At 38.7% G+C, this 20732-nt stretch overlaps 1 protein-coding gene across 2 annotated transcripts in view; it reads right to left on the bottom strand.

Moving 5' to 3' along the window:
* Window positions 1-20732, bottom strand: part of med23 (mediator complex subunit 23) — a 92832-nt gene that overhangs the window by 61333 nt on the left and 10767 nt on the right. Inside the window, exons 7-13 of one of the 2 annotated variants that reach the window (XM_056480999.1) lie at window positions 17094-17195; window positions 16932-17001; window positions 14333-14445; window positions 14073-14168; window positions 13697-13714; window positions 1964-2164; window positions 55-198 (exon numbers count right to left, since the gene is read on the bottom strand). In XM_056480999.1, the coding sequence (XP_056336974.1) occupies window positions 55-198; window positions 1964-2164; window positions 13697-13714; window positions 14073-14168; window positions 14333-14445; window positions 16932-17001; window positions 17094-17195 (744 nt within the window). The remainder of the gene's footprint in view (window positions 1-54; window positions 199-1963; window positions 2165-13696; window positions 13715-14072; window positions 14169-14332; window positions 14446-16931; window positions 17002-17093; window positions 17196-20732) is intronic. The other variant, XM_056481000.1, reaches the window with a different exon arrangement.

The following is a 20732-nucleotide window of genomic DNA, read 5'->3' as shown; positions in this document are numbered from 1 at the left end:
AATATAAATTGTTTAACAGCAACGTGTTCATTGTCACATTATGAACTCATTCACCTCTTTCTCAGGGTACAGCAGGTCGAAGAGCTTCATGACGGGCAGAAAGTCCCCCAGAGCGTTCTTCTGAATGCTGCCGGAGATGAACTGCAGCAGAACCCACATCAGATGATCCCTGCCCTTGATCAAACCCCGGCCCGCCAGCTGGAGGAGCCAGAGGAACAGATATGCAGTCAGTGAAACGCAGCCTACGAGCTCTTTACAGGTGATCAGTGTTCTTTATATGTAGTCCTGTTCAGAAATGTGCCTCCCATTTGTTTGTTTTTTTGTAGTTGCCTCTCACCCATTTAAAGGGAGATAACAATTGAAGCTTTACCCGATTGTAAACATTGGACAGCTATCTGAAAGCATTTAACCACGTTAGAGTTCACAATAAAAGGTTTAAATTTAATCCAGTGTGTTAAAAACTAGGTTAGAACACTATAAGAACAAGAGCACCATCTGCTGTTAAACACTAGCCTAGAGCACCGTCTGCTGATAAAACTAGCCTAGAGTGCTGTCTGCTGTTAAAAACTAGCCTAGAGTGGCATCTGCTGTTAAACACTAGCCTAGAGCGTCATCTGCTGTTTAAACTAACCTAGAGCGCCCTCTGCTGTTAAACACTAGCCTAGAGCACCGTCTGCTGTTAAAACTAGCCTAGAGCACCGTCTGCTGTTAAAACTAGCCTAGAGCACCGTCTGCTGTTAAACACTAGCCTAGAGCACCGTCTGCTGTTAAACACTAGGCTAGAGCGTCATCTGCTGTTTAAAACTAACCTAGAGCGCCGTCTGCTGTTTAACACTAGCCTAGAGCACCGTCTGCTGTTAAACACTAGGCTAGAGCGTCATCTGCTGTTTAAACTAACCTAGAGCACCATCTGCTGTTAAACACTAGGCTAGAGCGCCATCTGCTGTTAAAACTAACCTAGAGCGCCCTCTGCTGTTAAACACTAGCCTAGAGCACCATCTGCTGTTAAACACTAGCCTAGAGCACCGTCTGCTGTTAAACACTAGCCTAGAGCACCGTCTGCTGTTAACACTAGCCTAGAGCATCATCTGTGGTTAAACACTAGCCTAGAGCACCATCTGCTGTTAAACACTAGCCTAGAGCACCATCTGTGGTTAAACACTAGCCTAGAGCACCATCTGCTGTTAAACACTAGCCTAGAGCATCATCTGCTGTTAAACACTAGCCTAGAGCACCATCTGCTGTTAAACACTAGCCTAGAGCATCATCTGCTGTTAAACACTAGCCTAGAGCACCATCTGCTGTTAAACACTAGCCTAGAGCATCATCTGTGGTTAAACACTAGCCTAGAGCACCATCTGCTGTTAAACACTAGCCTAGAGCATCATCTGCTGTTAAACACTAGCCTAGAGCATCATCTGCTGTTAAACACTAGCCTAGAGCACCATCTGCTGTTAAACACTAGCCTAGAGCATCATCTGCTGTTAAACACTAGCCTAGAGCATCATCTGCTGTTAAACACTAGCCTAGAGCGTCATCTGCTGTTAAACACTAGCCTAGAGCATCATCTGCTGTTAAACACTAGCCTAGAGCACCATCTGCTGTTAAACACTAGCCTAGAGCATCATCTGCTGTTAAACACTAGCCTAGAGCGTCATCTGCTGTTAAACGCTAGCCTAGAGCGTCATCTGCTGTTAAACACTAGCCTAGAGCACCATCTGCTGTCAAACACTAGCCTAGAGCGCCATCTGCTGTTAAACACTAGCCTAGAGCGTCATCTGCTGTTAAAAACTAGCCTAGAACGTCATCTGCTGTTAAACACTAGCCTAGAGCGCCGTCTGCTGTTAAACATGCTGTTAAACACTAGCCTAGAGCGCCGTCTGCTGTAAAACTAGCTTAGAGCACCGTCTGCTGTTAAATACTAGTCTGAGGACATTGCTGAAGTGTGTGTGTTTGTCTGTACCTTCTGATGGAGCGACAGCACCATGTGAGGGAAACTGGCAAACTGGAAGAGGACGAAGAAGATGAGCTGGCTGGACAGATGCTGCCACAGGAGCTGGCTGGTGCCGCCGTCATCAAACTGCTCCTCTGTCTCAGAGCGCTCCATGGCATAAACCACCAGATCCACCAGCTGGTCCTCCAGAACCGGACACCTCTGCTTGTGCTGCAGTGGGCAGAACAGCGGACAAAAGTGCACTCTTACACAGACCAGAACCACTGCAAACACACCACACACCAACAGCACTGGGGGAATACATTACAACTGAAGTTTTTGTTTATCACACACGTCTGCGATATGTATATTGCATACACTATTACTGTGATAAGAATAGTTTTGCAATATATCTTAAGGTCCTATTTTAGACGCATTCAGTGTTTTTCCAACCGATGAACAGTTAAAGGTACTGTGCATTTAACAGTTCAACAAAACATAGCAGTCCCTCTGGAATTCAACACAGTTTTCAATAGTATTCTGTTTCAGTTGGAAGCACAATTTGATAAAAGGGGTGCAACATTTTCCCACTAGAAAATATGTTGTTTTATGTGGGAATGTACAACCCCAAATCAGAAAAAGTTGGGAAAGTATGGAAAACGTAAATAAAAAAGACAGTAGTGATTTCCAAATTTATTTTTGACTTGTATTTCATTGCAGACAATATGAACACAAAATATCTGACGTTCTGTCTGGTGAACTTCATTTGATTTGTAAATATACATCCTTTCCTGTCATTTAGACCTGCAACACATTCCAAACAAAGTTGGACAGGAGGAGTTTAGGGCTTGTTATCAGGTAAATTGGTTAAATAATGATGTGGTTTGAAACAGGTGATGTCAACAGGTGATTGTAATTATGATTTAGTACAAAAGCAGCGTCCCCCTGCTAAAAAATCCTGCTTCAACCAGCCTAGGCTGGTTGGTTGGTTTTAGCTGGTTGACCAGCCTGGTTTTAGAGGGGTTTTGGCCATTTCCAGGCTGATTTCCATCCATTTCCAGACTGGTCTTAGCTGGTCAGGCTGGAAAATGACCAGCTAAATCCAGCTAAAACCAGCTTGACCAGCCTGGTCTAAGCCGGACATAGCTGGTTTTGGTTGGGCTCCCAGCCTGGCTAGGCTGGTCAAGCTGGTTTAAGCTGGTCATCTTCCAGCCTGACCAGCTAAGACCATGCTGGAAATAGCTGTAAACCAGCCTGGAAATGGTCAAAACCCCTCTAAAACCAGGCTGGTCGACCAGCTAAAACCAGCTGACCAGCCTAGGCTGATTTAAGCTGGATTTTTCAGCAGGGCCAAGAAAGGTCTTGTCCTTTAGGAGGCAAAGATAGGCCAGTTTGACAACAAATACATAAGAAATAGTATTGAAATGTATAAAAACAATGTTTCTCAAAGAAAGAGAGGAAGACATTTGGATATTTCACCTTCAACAGTGCAGAACATCATTAAAAGATTCAAGGTGTCTGGAGGAATTTCAGTGTGTAAAGGACAAGGGCGCAAGCCTACGCTGAACAACCGTGATCTCTAATCTCTCTCAGGCAGCGCTGCATCAAGAATCCTCATTTCTCTATAACCCATATCACCACATGGGCTTGGGACTACTTTGCCAAGGCTTTGTAAAGTACCACAATGTGTGGTTACATCCACAAATGCCAGTGAAAACTGTACCGTGCCAAAAGGAAGCCCTATGTTAACAGTGTGCAGAAGCGCTGTCGACTTGTCTGGGCTTGGAGGCATCTGGAATGGACCATCACACAGAGGAAACATGGACTGTGGTCAGATGAATCAGTATTTTAGCTATTTTTTACATTCATGGTATGGAGTTATGTCAGTGCCCTTGGCAAAGGTAACTTGCATTTTTGTGATGAACCATTAATGCTGAACAGTACACAGAGATTTTGGAGCGCAATATGCTGCCTAATTTTCCAGCGACGCCCGTTCATATTTCAACATGACAATGCAAAACCACATTCTGCACACATTACAAAGTCCTGGCTGCAAAGGAAGAGGATACAGGTACTTGACTGGCCTGCCTCCAGTCCCGACCTGTCTCCAATAGAGAATGTGTGGTGCATTTTGAATCGCAAAATGCAATAACGAAAACCCCATGCTGTTGCCCACCTTAAGACTTGTTTTCAGCTACTGAAAGTCTTTTAAGTGTTGTGAACAGGAATGGCAACATTATAAAGTGGTAAATGCTTTACTGTCACAACTTTGAGATGTTTTGCAAGAACCAAAATTGTAATACATGTTTATTTTGGGGGAAAAAATCACGAGGAACACATTAAATAATGTTTGTTGTATCGTCTGCAATTAAAATACAAATCAAAGTTAATTTGGAAATCAATACTTTCTTTTTTAATTTGCGTTTTCCATACGGCCCCAACTTTTTCTGATTTAGGGTTATAAGTTATTTGCTGATGTGCTGCAACGGCCCCTTTAAATACCAGATCAATGTAGCAAACTTTGACGCTCTCGCTGGCAGCAGCATGAACGCACAGTTAGGGTGCTTTCACACCTGCAGTTTGTTTCCTTTGGTCCAGACCAAGGTTAAACATGACTGCATTTTTCAGCCCTTTTTAGTTCCGTTTCACACCAGACAGGCTGCTCTGAACCAGTTGAAACAAACCAAAAAGCAGTCATGTGACCAGATCCACATCAGTCATTGGCTAGACAAATTTCCAGGACTGCATTTTGATTGGTCAGAATTATTGCTCAGAAACGTATGTGTTCAACACACAGAAGTAAACAATGAGCAGAGGACAATTACAAAGGCAGTATGGACCTCCTCACAACTCCACGTTTGTCCACAACCTGCCACAATTGCGACATTAAAGTGTCAAAAAAAAGTTTTCCCATCCCAGAATGCATGTCGCAGCTGACCACAGCAGCTGGTTTAGTCCAAGAAAAGCAAAGTACTTTTTGAATTTGGGTCGGTTCGAGGTCAGTTCACATTTTCACCGCAAACAAAACCAATCTGCACCAAAAAGGCAAACAAATTTGGTACATTTTAACCAAACTAAATGAGGCAGGTGTGAAAACACTCTATAACTAACTGAAGGTAGCTTTAAAATATACTCCCGCTATTAAGTTTTCTTCTTGATTTCTGACAAGATACAATGTGGTTCATAATCAAATCAAATTAAATTAACCATAACGATGACATGATGAGCCACAGTGCAAACCCTTAGAGAGAGTTAGAAACAGACTGACAATAAACATGAGCTGTAGTATTTACTGAACACACAGAGCATATTCAACACGGCCTCAACACGAATGGCCAAACACAAATGATACACACCAGTGCCTCGCACTTCACGGCAAACACACACGCCTGTGAAAGCATGACATGAGGATGCTCACAGAAGCCCTGATCGTGAGGAAAGCTGCAGTGTATCTGGAAAATCAGTGTTTGAGTGTCGCCCCCTGGTGCTCAAGAGACAGCAGCACAGCAAGTGTGTGTGTGTGTGTGTGTGTGTGTGTGTGTGTGTGTGTGTGTGTGTGCCGATACACTGCAGCTCCCCCTGTAAGGTGGCATGCAGGACTGATCATCTGCGATGCTGGAGTGCTGGGTGTGTCAACAATACATGTGGGAATTTACAGTGTGCTCATCATATGCTTGAAGACCCCATGAAACTAAATGATCTTCTGAGCTGTGTCCATTTTTTCCCTATTAAAACAGAGAGCTGGAACACACAGAGCACCAGGGAGATGGCATGCAGAACAAAAACCCAATCCACTCACTAGTGATAAAGAACTCCCATCTACTCACTAGTGAACAGGAAACATCATCCACTCACTAATGATCAAGATAATCCATCTACTCACTAATGAACAAGAACCCCCATCAACTGACTAGTGAACAAGACAACTCAAATACTCACTAGTGAACAAGAAAACTCATACACTCACTAGAACAAACTCCCATCTACTCACTAGTGACCAAAAAACATCTATTTACTAGTGAACAAGAAAACTCATATAATTACTTGTGAAAAAAAATCCCCCATTTATTCACTAGTGAACAAAAACCCTATCAACTCACTAGTGAACAAGAAAACTCATATACTCACTAGTGGACAAAACCCCCCATCTACTCACTAGTGAACAAGAAAACTCATCTACTCACAAGTGATGAAAAACCATCTATTCACTAGTGAACAAGAAAACTCATCTACTCACAAATGATCAAGTTAACTCATCTACTCACTAGTGACGAAAAACCATCTATTCACTAGTGAACAAGAAAACTCATATAATTACTTGTGAAAAAAAATCCCCCATTTACTCACTAGTGAACAAAAACCCTATCAACTCACTAGTGAACAAGAAAACTCATATACTCACTAGTGGACAAAACCCCCATCTACTCACTAGTGAACAAGAAAACTCATCTAATCACTAATGAACAAGTTAACTCATCTACTCGCTAGTGATCATAAACTCCCATTTTCTCACTAATGAACAGGAAACCTCATCTACTCACTAATGATCAAGATCTCATCTACTCACTAGTGAAAGAGAAAACCATTTACTTGCTAGTCAACAGGAATCCCAACCTAGTCACTAGTGGAAAAAAAATCATCTACTCACTACTGAACAAGAAAACCCATCTGCTCACTTGTGAACGAGAAAACACATTTACTACCTAGTGGACAAAACCCCCATCTACTCACTAGTGAACAATAAAACTCATCTACTCACTAGTGAACAAGTTTTCCCATCTATTCACTAGTAAATAGGAAACCTCATCTACTCACTAATGTTCAAGAAAACGCATCTACTCACTAGTGAACAAGACAACAAGAACCCACGTCTACTCAGATGAGATGTAGACGAGTTATCTTGTTCACAAGTGATTGGACGAGATTTCTTGTTCACTAGTGAGTAGATAAGTTACCTTGTACACTAGTGCGTAGGAGAGGGTCCCTGTTGACTGTAGCGAGAAGATGAGTTATCTTGTTTACTAGTGAGTCAAGGAGTTTTCTTGAGTAGATGAGAGTTCCAGTTGACTAGTAAGTAGATGAACTATCTTGTGCAATGGCGAGTAGATGAGTTTTCTTGTTCACTAGTGAGTAAATGAGGGTTCCAGTTAACTAGTGAGGGTTCCTGTTCACTAGTGAGTAGATTAGTTATCTTGTTCACTAATGAGTAGATGAGGGATCCAGTTGACTAGTGAGGGTTCCTGTTCACTAGTGAGTAGATTAGTTATCTTGTTCACTAGTGAGTAGATGAGTTCTCTAGTTCACTAACGAGTAGATGAGTTCTCTTGTTCACTAACGAGTAGATGAGTTCTCTTGTTCACTAACGAGTAGATGAGTTTTCTTGTTCACTAGTGAGTAGATGTGTTTTCTTGTTCACTAGTGAGTAGATGAGTTCTCTAGTTCACTAACGAGTAGATGAGTTTTCTTGTTCACTAGTGAGTAGATGAGTTCTCTAGTTCACTAACGAGTAGATGAGTTTTCTTGTTCACTAGTGAGTAGATGAGTTCTCTAGTTCAGTAACGAGTAGATGAGTTTTCTTGTTCACTAGTGAGTAGATGAGTTTTCTTGTTCACTAGTGAGTAGATTCGTTTTCCTGTTCACTAGTGAGTAGATGAGTTCTCTAGTTCACTAGTGAGTAGATGAGTTCTCTAGTTCACTAACGAGTAGATGAGTTTTCTTGTTCACTAGTGAGTAGATGTGTTTTCTTGTTCACTAGTGAGTAGATGAGTTCTCTAGTTCACTAGTGAGTAGATGAGTTTTCTTGTTCACTAGTGAGTAGATGAGTTCTCTAGTTCACTAACGAGTAGATGTGTTTTCTTGTTCACTAGTGAGTAGATGTGTTTTCTTGTTCACTAGTGAGTAGATGAGTTCTCTAGTTCGCTAACGAGTAGATGAGTTTTCTTGTTCACTAGTGAGTAGATGAGTTCTCTAGTTCACTAACGAGTAGATGAGTTTTCTTGTTCACTAGTGAGTAGATGAGTTCTCTAGTTCACTAACGAGTAGATGAGTTCTCTTGTTCACTAGTGAGTAGATGAGTTCTCTAGTTCACTAACGAGTAGATGAGTTTTTTTGTTCACTAGTGAGTAGATGAGTTCTCTAGTACACTAACGAGTAGATGCGTTCTCTTGTTCACTAGTGAGTAGATGAGTTCTCTAGTTCACTAACGAGTAGATGAGTTCTCTTGTTCACTAGTGAGTAGATGAGTTCTCTAGTTCACTAACGAGTAGATGAGTTCTCTTGTTCACTAGTGAGTAGATGAGTTCTCTTGTTCACTAGTGAGTAGATGAGTTCTCTAGTTCACTAGCGAGTAGGTGAGTTTTCTTGTTCACTAGTGAGTAGATGAGTTCTCTAGTTCACTAGCGCGTAGGTGAGTTTTCTTTTTCACTAGTGAGTAGATGAGTTCTCTTGTTCACTAGTGAGTAGATGAGTTCTCTAGTTCACTAGCGAGTAGGTGAGTTTTCTTGTTCACTAGTGAGTAGATGAGTTCTCTAGTTCACTAGCGCGTAGGTGAGTTTTCTTTTTCACTAGTGAGTAGATGAGTTCTCTTGTTCACTAGTGAGTAGATGAGTTCTCTAGTTCACTAGCGAGTAGGTGAGTTTTCTTGTTCACTAGTGAGTAGATGAGTTCTCTAGTTCACTAGCGCGTAGGTGAGTTTTCTTTTTCACTAGTGAGTAGATGAGTTCTCTTGTTCACTAGTGAGTAGATGAGTTCTCTAGTTCACTAGCGAGTAGGTGAGTTTTCTTGTTCACTAGTGAGTAGATGAGTTCTCTTGTTCACTAGTGAGTAGATGAGTTAGAGGGCAGGATACTTTACTCATGAGGATGTTACACTGTAAAAACAAAAACTTAAAACTAAGGCAACCTGCTGCAGAGCTTTTTTTTTAGTTGACTCAACTTAAATCGAGTCAAGTCAATAAGTTGAGTCAACTTATTGTTTTTTACAGTGTATCGTATCAATGAACTCAAAGTCAATTAACACTAGCCTTAGACTAAACTTCACAAAGCTGTGGTTTGATTTCATGGGGTCTTTGAGAGCACACGGCACAACAAACCGACTGCTGTTGTATGATCAACATGTGCAAGTTTATGTTTGTGTTTTCCACGGCTCTCAGCAGCAGATACTCATGTTTACTTCACAGAGCTGAATCATCTGCAGAGCGCTAGAGATGATCTTAAAGAGAGGTGTTTCCCTGTGTGTGGGAGACAACCATCTGCACACAACACCCAGAGAGAGCTGATAAACACCAGCAGAGCACACACTGAACACCACTACACACACACACACACACACACACACAGCATGCGCAGATCAGGGCTTGAAATTAACAGATTGTCTTCATTCTCAGGTACGCTTTTTCATCCCTGAAAGAGGGACAGTGGTGTGTGTGTGTGTGTGTGTGTGTGTGTTTAAGTGTGTTTAAATAAATCACACCACAACTCAATTGACTATTTGCAGAATGAGTTAACGTTAGCATAGAATGACTAAAACACCAAGTAGAAACTACAGGGTCAGTTCACCAAAAAATGAAACTATCCTCACAGTTTACCCACACTCTAGAGGTTCTCGATGTTTATGAGTTGCTTTCTTCTGTTGAACACAAAAAACAGAGATTTTAAAGGATGTTGTGGAAACCTGAGGGTTCCATCCACCTGTTTTTATGCTCACTATGTAATATTGGATTAAATGTTTAGTGGAAATTATGTGCATAAACCTTTTTTATGTGATAAGTGTAAATGCGCATAAACTACGACGGAAACACATTTACCAAACAAACTCCCACATGCCAATCATTAAAGTCATGTTATTTAGTTTATCAGATCATCTGATTATAAAAACCTGTGTGACTGGATGCATTGACATCGCGTGTAAAATTATAACGTGCAAAAACGAAAACTAAGAAACAATAAAAAAAAAATTGATAAATAAATAAATAAAATAAATAAATAAATAAATAAACCGCATTTTGAAAGATGATGAGCATAATTAAATAATGAAAACGCATTTAAAATGACTTTCCCCTTCGCTTTTGTTCGCACAGACTTGCATTTCCAAAAGATGCAATTCGAGTTCCATTTAAAATCACGGACGGGGTTCAGCGTCATCATTGGTCCACTAGTCGAGATCGACAGTTGCTCCTCCAGCCAATCAGACGAAGGGGGAGTTAACGTCACTCTGTTTTGTTTTTTGAATCACGCTTATTATCTTTCGGTACACGACCTCTTTGTTTCTTATTCTGCATTTAGTTTTTGCTTTTCCGCATTATATTAGATGCAATGTCAATTTTTGATCTTAACTTAATATTTTGATCTGCAACTGCAGGATTTTAATCCCATGCACATTGTAGAACATCTGAAATGTTGTTCTGCTCATTTCTAAAACTCCTCAGCCGTCAGTCCGTCATCACAGGGCTTCAGTATTATTAATATTCTATTATTATTCCCTCCAGAACTGTCTTGAGCATCTGTCTGCGCTCCCAAAGAGCGTCTCACACCTCCAAAAGCACCACATTGTGTTCATTGTGTTTCATCTTCTGAGGCGCAACTCATTTATTAGAGAAGAAAAACACCACAGTGGCTTCTCCAAACACACTAAACTACACTTCCCCGACTGATATCTGCTCCAGTTTATCAGGAGGTGATGATTCTGTTCTTTTTTCTCGCTTTATTCACTGAAGTATTATGCAATATTCCTGTTTAGCGTAACATAACTCACATTACTATGGAAGTCAATGGCTGTATTCTTCAGTATATCTTCATTAGTGTTCAACAGAAGAAACTCAAGCAGATTTGGAAACAAGTGGAGGATGAAGAAATTAGGTGGGAATTGACATTTTTGGGTGAACTAATATTTTTAAAGGCATTGTGTACTTCGAAACAATCATTCTGTCATCATTGACTGCTTCTTTTTTTAATTATAGAAATTTCTCATAATTATATTTTATTCGAAGGGTCTCAAAATAACAGAAGCGAGGTGTCCCAATGTTGTTCCAAATGTCCTCATTTGTGTTTCACAAGAAGAAAGAAAGATTTTGAACACCACATGAAGAGTAAATGATGAAGAATGATGATTTTTGGATTAACCGCACAAACCTGTTCAGTTTAAATTACTTTCAATATTAGTTTGTCCTGGGAGATTTAGGGTCAGTCTCAGGAAAAAGCATCAAGTCTTAAAAATTTATGGGTTGTTGTTAAAAAATAAAAAAAAAAATTATATTATAATTCATAATTCAATGTAATTCAATGTAATCTATAAAATTAACACGATGTTGTTGTTTTTTAAACAAATTATGTATATATATATATATATATATATATATATATATATATATATATATATATATATATATATATATATATATATATATATATATATATATATACATACATACATACATACACACACACACAGTTGAAGTCAGAATATTAGCCCCCCTGTTTATTTTTTTCCCCCAATTTGTTTAATGGAGAGCAGATTTTTTTTCAGCACATCTCTATCATGATAGTTTAATAACTCATCTCTAATAACTGATTTATTTTCTCTTTGTCATGATGACAGTAAATAATATTTGACTAGATATTCTTCAAGACACTTCTATACAGCTTAAAGTGACATTTAAAGGCTTAACTAGGTTAATTAGGTTAACTAGGCAGGTTAGGGGAATTAGGCAAGTTATTGTATAATGATGGTTTGTTCTGTAGACTATCGAAAGAATATATAGCTTAAAGGGGCTAATAATATTGACCTTAAAATGGTTTTAAAGAAATTAAAAACTGTTTTTATTCTAGCCTAAATATATATATATATAAAGACACTACCTGACAGATGCCTTGTCGCCTATTCAAGGTTTAAGAACAACAAATAATAACTTGACTTCTAGTTGATCATTTGGTATCAGAAGTGTCTTATATGAAAGGTAAAGGCCTCTAGATGACTCTTATTTGAGCACAATAAAATATGATCATGCCTTGATTATTAATGATTTCATTAGGACAGTAAGGTCTGACTTTGCTTAGACTAAAGTCTGGTCACTGAACCTTCAATAATGTCCAGTATAGAATATGTGGTCATGCTGCAGTGGAAACAGAATGAATATTGTGTCTGACTCCATCATGAGCTTGGAGGACTGCATCCATACATCTCTGCAATGACTCAAATCACTGATTAATAAAGTCATCTGGAATGGCAAAGAAAGCCTTCTTGCAGGACTCCCAGAGTTCATCAAGATTCTTTGTGTTCATCTTCAATGCCTCCTCCTTCATTTTACCCAAGACATGCTCAATAATGTTCATGTCTGGTGATTGGGCTGGCCAATCCTGGAGCAGCTTGACCTTCTTTGCTTTCAGGAACTTTGATGTGGAGGCTGAAGTATGAGAAGGAGCGCTATCCTGCTGAAGAATTCGCCCTCTCCCAGTAGGTCTTCTACAGTATTTGTGATGATTGGGATGCAGTTCAACAGATGATTCATGGGGAAATATCCACCTTCTGCTTTTTTTTTTTAATGATCAACTAGAAGTCAAGTTATTATTTGTTGCTCGTACAACAAGGATCCACAACAAGACTTTTGTCAGGTAATGTATTTTACAACAACGGTCTAATTATGTTAAACCATTAAAATAAACTCTTAATGTCTCCGCCAAACACTTTGTGACTATGACACCACAATTTACAATTTGTTTAATATTTACAATTTGTAAATATGTGACAGCAAATCAGTCAAAACTAAAAATTGACAAATTATGGATTTTGATGAATTATGCTTTCTGCAGTTCGCTCGTTCAGCCTGTGCTACAGGACTGATTAATCACACATTGTTAATTGCTCTTAAGCTGCTAATTAGACAAGTTTACACTTATCTTAAAAATGAAGACATTATGAACTGGTTTTTAACTAATTACATGCCAATTAACAAATTTTTGTCCATTACAATGTACTTTTCAGGAACTCCTGGCTACATGACTGAAATTATTAACATCATCGTATTACTGTTACTGTTGTCTATTGAGAAATATACTGGGAGATGTATTGAATAAAGAATCTCACAGTGACAGGTATTTACCATATACCAGGGGATCACCAAACTTGTTCCTGGAGGTCTGGTGTCCTGCAGATTTTAGCTCCAATCCTAATCAAACACACCTGAACAAGCTAATCAAACTCTTACTAGGTATACTTGAAACACTCAGGCAGGTGTGTTGAGGCAAGTTGGAGCTAAACCCTGCAGAGTACCGGACCTCCAGGAACGAGATTGGTATCCCCTGCCATATACAGTGGTGTGAAAAAGTGTTTGCCCCCTTAACGCTTCTTGTTATTTGCATGTTTGTCATACTTTAAAGTTTCAGATCATCAAACAAATTTAACACTTTGATTATTGAGTTATTATTTGCTGTTGCTAAAACTTGGATAGGCGATAAGATTGTTGTTAGGTAGTGTATACACATTTCTTAATAACAATCAAAACATAAAAACGTTCAAAGATTTAAGATCAGGAACCGAATCATCGGTAACAGTAACGATTACCGGATCACAACGGTCTTGTGAAAAGGGCACGTAATTGCTGGTGGCAGTCAGTAATTTCAAGCCCTACGTGTATTTCCTCGCTTGGCTCCAGTCTGTCGTCGGCCCGATTTTAGTCAGAGTAATGAGATGGAGCCGTGGGGGGTCGGGCTACGAGGAAGCTTCCGGAATCTGGTTAGTCACAATACAACAGTAAGATTGTGAACATACCTGAGCAATGTTCAAGGTCTAGAGCATTGGAGGAGGACGGGCAGGGCGAGACAGGACAGAACACAAAAAATAAAGGAAGAAAAAAAAGAAAACACAAATACAGTGACTAGGAGGCCGGCTCCAAGTAACCCTGTCAGTCAAGCCAAACCACACCCCCAGAGACAGGTACGAGAGGACAGGTGGGGGGATACTCCCTACCAGACCGCGCGCACACACAGAGAAGTGTGGTGCGGCAGGCAGAAAGCGCAGGTTTGGTAGGGAGTATGTGGAGTATCTGGCCGAGCGGAAAATAAAGCAGTGTCAAACACTTCCTGTGGGAGTGTGGAGCTGCTCGAACTACTGTCCTAGACAGAGGAAGACACAGAGCGGGCGTTACCTGTTTGTTGAGGCCCAGCATGTTGCACACCATGTCTCTGGAGTACGGCTGCTCCAGCACATACCTCAGCAGCCCCGTCTGCGGATCGAACAGGTCCTGCACACACACATAAGCAGGTCAATTATGGCCCATAAACACACTCAAGCTGCAAGCTGCAAGTGAAAATTTACCTATAAAGCTTTTCTTGATTTCCTCTGATTTTGGGGGATATGTGTCAAGTGCACATTTATATGTGAGATTCACGAAGTGCAAAGCAGTACCTTGTCATAGGGCAGCATTCCTCTCAGAGGGAAACGCAGAGTGGTCGGGTCCAGCTTCCACGAGTTACAGATGGCCCCAGAATTATTGACCACAGGCAGAAGACTGCAGCGCCCTGATACACACACAAACACACAGATCAAACATAGGACATATGGCTAAAAGGGCTTAGAATTTACCACAGTAGCCATGTTTCTGTACAGTTTACACATTTAACCAACACAGGCTCATTGTAAATACGTGCTTCATCCCACATCCTTGTGAAACTACCAAAACATACTTCAACATACGTTTGACTGCAGTTTATACAAATAATGAACACTAGGGGGCAGTGTGGTGCTCACAACTTTTGTTCCTTTTCACACAAATGATATTTATAGGGACATATTATTGACGAATAAAGGATTATTTGTGTGCTGTTCTTTGCAGAACACCAAATAAATACCACAATACAACTTAATATCTATTAAAGGGTCACAAAACACATTCCTGGCGATGTTGACAGACAATTGTAATGAATGGGTCTGCATCAACTGTCTATCTCCATATGGACAACTTTTCTGGCGTAGTCAGTTTACTATGCAGCTAACTTTGTACGATGTTGTGCTTGTGTGCTGAAATAATGTATTTCGGATTCTCAAAATTGTAGACAGTGCCCTCTAGTGGATTTGTCATCTAAAACATGCAACCAAACGTACCCGGAGCAACAAACTTCACATTTCGCAAAAATGTAAGCTGAGGCAGGATTTTCCAATGTGCCTGGGCTAACTTTAAATGAAAAATCTGAAAAATCACATAAATAATCTGTAAGGACTGCTCGATTATGGGGAAAAATCATATTCACAATTATTTTGGTCATAATTGTAATCACGATTATTCAAAAAGATTACAGTTGAAGTCAAAATTATTGGCCCTGTGAATTATTATTTTTTTTATTTTCTTTATTATTATTTTTATATAAATATTTCCCAAATGATGTTTAACAGAGCAAGGAATTTCCACAGTATTTCCTTTAATATTTTTTCTTCTGGAGAAAGTCTTATTTGTTTCATTTTGGCTAGAATAAAAGCAGATTTAAATATTTTGAAACCTATTTTAAGGTCAATTTTTCCCCAGAGCTGTCTTCCTTTTGAACTCTGCCCCTCACTGACTCTTTTGCCCCCCCAATACACCCCCCACACTCCTCTAACTTATACTCCTCACAATCACTGCACTATTTAACATTTGCACATTTAAAGTTTGCACATATTCAATGCACTGATTCATTTACTTGAACTGTACATACCCACTGCACATGGACATTTGTAATTATGTTTATCTATCTGCACACTTCTGATTATTAATAGTATCCTGTACATATATTAATTTATTGTAAATCTGTTCATAGCTAATACAACCTGTATATAATGTTCATAGTACATCCATCTGTAAATATCACCATAGTTTTTCTATAACTGCACTTTATATCTTATACCTGTATCCTGCACTTGCTGCTATTGCACTGCTGGTTAGACCGAAACTGCATTTCGTTGCCTTGTACTTGTACATGTGTAATGACAATAAAGTTGAATCTAATCTAATCTAATATTATTATCCTCTTTAATCAATATTAGTTTTTTGATTGTCTGCAGAAGAAACTACTGTTATACAATGACTTGCCTAATTACCCTAATCGAGCCTTTGAATCACACTTTAATCTGAATGCTTGTGTTTTGAAGAATATCTAGTCAAATATTCGGTGCTGTCATCATGGCAAAGATAAAAGAAATCAGTTATTAGAAATGAGTTTTTAAATCTATTATGATTAGAAATGTGTTGAAAATAAATCTTCTCTCCGTTAAACAGAAATTGGGGGAAAGAGAGTCGCTAATAATTCAGGAGGGCTAATCATTCTGACTTCAGCTGTATATATACAGTTATTTTCCTCCCTGTAAATAAGGAAAGGGAAATAAATACAGCAGAATAAAAATATGAAACAAGCTGTGCTTTAAGCATCTTCAGTGTAAGAGAAACACTTTAATTATAGCTACAAAAGTCCTTCAGTCAAGAGCAGTGAGGGATTTTCTCCTGTTGTTGTTTGATTAATGATTAAAAACAGTCGGCAGCAGGAATATAGTGTGCTGTCACTTTAAGAGTAGCGCAGTTCTGATTAATGCTTTCTCTTTGACGTGTCTTTTGATTCTCAACTCGTTTGTTTATTACACAAATGAGGGTTAATATGAATAAACACCGCGTATTGACACCTATTTGACCATTAAAGCGCTCACATTAAGATGACTGCTCGTCTCTGAGGCTGAGCGTGGACACACACAACAGCATGCGGTCTCATTGGCGCTTTTAAAAACATGAATGATTTGAATGTACATCAGTGAATGAAGCGCATCCCCTGCTCTAAACATTACATTACAGTACATGCTTTTAGTCATTTTCAGGTGGAACTGAGCTTTGCAGAGCAACAAAACACTGGAAAGGGGCGGTATATGATGCAATAATAGTTTCTCTCGATTAATGTTTTATCATAATCGCTAGAAGCCAAAATCGAAACCGAATTTTCGATTAGTCGCACAGCCCTATAATCTGTGAATAATAAATGCATCTTACCACATATGGAGTTTATACGCGCAGTCGGTCTGAAACTGTCCACAAAGTCAGATATCAGGCTGCCCAACAGCTGCAAAGGAACACAAGCTTGGTTTCATTTTGTGAGGAGCAGCTGAAAGGGGAAGCTATACGAGTGTGAACCTGTGTGTGTGTGTTTGTTACCCAGTGTGAGAGCGTCCCCTCTGGACACAGTTTCCGGATCTCAGTCACAGCAAAGTACGCCGGCAGCAGACAGGCGTTGCGGTCCAGTATATACTCCACAACCTTCACAGAGGAGCAATAAGTCACTCACTAAAAACTCAATCACTTATTTTATGCGCATTTTGGAATTATCGCATTAAAGGTGCCCTGGGTGCACCAAGGCATAACAGAATAATAAAAGATCAGTATATGGAAATGGGCATAGTGTGAGCCTCAGACATCATGTAAATCATGTAAATTATGCAAGTGTAAAACAATGGTGGACAACGGGCCAATCAGAAGACAAAACAAAGTGTGATGAGACTCACAGGCCACGCCCTCCTCATTTGCATGTCTGTCTACTTTAGGTCATTTATCCGGAGCTAACAAGCAGCCATGTCATCAAGCTCTGGGATCATCAAAAAAGCTCTGAGATTAATTTGCACGCATCATGCTGCGATTGATAAGCAACAACGTTTTCTAGGGAGACAACAATAATTTTCCTCCCTTAATTATTTTAAGCGTATATTTCACTTACTATGTATGCATTACTGAGCAACGACAGCACGAGGCAAGTTCCCGCCTCAGGATGCAAAATGCAAGATTTGCAGATTACACATTTACTCATCTCCACTATGAACAGGCATACTGTGTGTTTAGTTACATACTTTATTAATCTATCATGTTTATTGTGAAATTTGAAGTGTGTTTCAACAAACACATGTAGACTGATGAATCGTGTCAAATCACTCCGCTCAACTCTCATCTGTTCATGCAGATATGTGGAGATGTTCTCTGACAATACAGCTTCAAAATACAACGCGATACCTCTCTTTCACTCTCTTTTGTCATGTTTAATTATAATTTGACCTTTTTCACAGCAGATCTGGTGAGCAAAACAGGTTAACGTTCCTCTGATTGGGTTTATATTTGTCTCAAGGGTATTTTACAGAGTAATAAATGAGCTTATAAAACAGTTTCTGGAGATTTGTTGAACTCGACAAAGCCATAAACCTACTATGTAGATATTTCAGACAACAATTTACCTAATTAAATGAATGCAGGTAATGGCACCTTTAAAAAATGCTTCATGGAAACACCAACATGCACATACTTTTTAAAATGTGCATAATATAAGACCTATGGACACAACTGAGTAGGATAAACTGTTTATCTAATAAGAAATACTGTGCATAAACTATAATAGAAACACATTTAGCGAATAAACTCCAGCTTGCGCATCAGTAAAGTCATATGGTTTACTCTGAAAAGATCATGTGATGATAAAAATGTGTGTGATGAAACGCATTAATAGACAAATCAGTGTTTCCAGCACATTGTAAAACATCTGACCTGTTGTTTTGCTCACTTCTAAAACACCTCCGTCATCACAGGGCTTCAGTATTATTATTAATCTATTATTATTCCCTCCAGAACTGTCTTGAGCATCTGTCTGTGCTCCCAAAAAGCATCTCACACCTCCTAAAGTAGCACATTGTTAGTGCATCGTGTACACTGGACAAACCTCTCAAAGCACTTTCAGCATATAGATCCGGCCTGCAATCGCTGTAATTCCACCCCAGCCACGCATGCAAAGAAATCAGTTATTGGAAATGAGTTATTAAATCTATTATGATTAGAAATGTGTTGAAAATAAATCTTCTCTCCGTTAAACAGAAATTTGGGGAAAAAGAGTCGCTAATAATTCAGGAGGGCTAATAATTCTGACTTCAGCTGTATATATACAGTAATTTTCCTCTCTGTAAATAAGGAAAGGGAAATAAATACAACAGAATAAAAATATGAAACAAGCTGTGCTTTAAGCATCTTCAGTGTAAGAAAAACACTTTAATTATAGCTACAAAAGTCCTTCAGTCAAGAGCAGTGAGGGATTTTCTCCTGTTGTTGTTTGATTAATGATTAAAAACAGTCGGCAGCAGGAATATAGTGTGCTGTCACTTTAAGAGTAGCGCAGTTCTGATTAATGCTTTCTCTTTGACGTGTCTTTTGATTCTCAACTCGTTTGTTTACTGCACAAATGAGGGTTAATATGAATAAACACAGCGTATTGACACCTATTTGACCATTAAAGCGCTCACATTAAGATGACTTTAGATGTGTGTGTTCTGCTCGTCATTAATAGACAAACGCATTAATAGACAAATCAGTGTTTCCAGCACATTGTAAAACATCTGAACTGTTGTTTTGCTCATTTCTAAAAAGCCTCCGTCATCACAGGGCTTCAGTATTATTATTAATCTATTATTATTCCCTCCAGAACTGTCTTGAGCATCTGTCTGTGCTCCCAAACAGCGTCTCACGCCTCCAAAAGTAGCACATTGTTTGTGCATCGTGTACACTGGACAAACCTAAAGCTCTCAAAAGCACTTTCAGCATATAGATCCGGCCTGCAATCGCTGTAATTCCACCCCAGCCACGCATGCACATATGTTTTGGTCTTGTATAAAGCTTAATTGCTTTTGGCACACTATTTTTAAAACTATATCTGTTTTTTTGGGTATCTCTATCTCCCCTTGCCCACTGATTGTCCTTTTTGGAATTTTGCCTATGTCGTATAACCTTCGTCGTATAATCTGATTGCATAGCTTTTATTGTGCTCCTGGCCAAACGACTAATATTGCTTAGGTGGAAGGATCAGAAACCTCCAACCCCAACACAGTGGATCCGTGATGTCCTCTTCTTTGTAAAGTTGGAAATAATTAGACTGTCTAGAGCAGTGTTTCCCAACCCTGTTCCTGGAGGCACACCAACAGTACATATTTTGAACGTCTCCCTCATCTGACCCATTCACTTCAGGTGTTGGAGTCTCTTCTAATGTTCTGCTGAGTTGATTCAGGTGTGTTTGATTAGGGAGAGGTTGAAAATGTGGACTGTTGGTGTGCCTTCAGGAACAGGGTTGGGTAACACTGGTCTAGAGGTTCATCTAACCAGTTTAAGAAAAATTGGGGCCCATTTAGGATATATATCCAAGAATATGTTTTATTGTCAACTACAGACCAAGTCCTTGTTCCAGCAAACTGATTTTTTCTTTCCTAAGTGCAGATTAGAGTGTATTGTGTGCTTCAGATTGTACAATTGTAGTTTTTGTTAAGCCACATTATTATTATTATTATTATTATTTACCTTTTTATTTGTTGGTATGTTGTTTTTCTCATTGTATGTGCTTAAGTTGATTCTATTTATACTTTTAATTAGAAATATATTTTAGTTTTGTCTTCTTTTTTTACTGTAATTTGCCATAAATAAATAAAAGTCATAAATAAATAAATAAAAGTCATAAATAAATAAATAAATAAATAAATAAATAAATAAAAGTCATAAATAAATAAATAAAAGTCATAAATAAATAAAAGTCATAAATAAAAGTCATAAATAAATAAATAAAAGTCATAAATAAATAAATAAATAAAAGTCATAAATAAAAGTCATAAATAAATAAATAAAAGTCATAAATAAATAAATAAAAGTCATAAATAAATAAATAAATAAATAAAAGTCATAAATAAATAAATAAATACAAGTCATAAATAAATAAATACAAGTCATAAATAAAAGTCATAAATAAATAAATAAATAAAAGTCAAAAATAAAAGTCATAAA

The sequence above is a fragment of the Danio aesculapii genome, chromosome 20, assembly GCF_903798145.1.
Source record: "Danio aesculapii chromosome 20, fDanAes4.1, whole genome shotgun sequence".
NCBI classification, from domain to species: Eukaryota; Metazoa; Chordata; class Actinopteri; order Cypriniformes; family Danionidae; genus Danio; species Danio aesculapii.
Note: the sequence above shows the minus strand (reverse complement) of the source record. Positions and strands in the feature narration are given on the sequence as shown.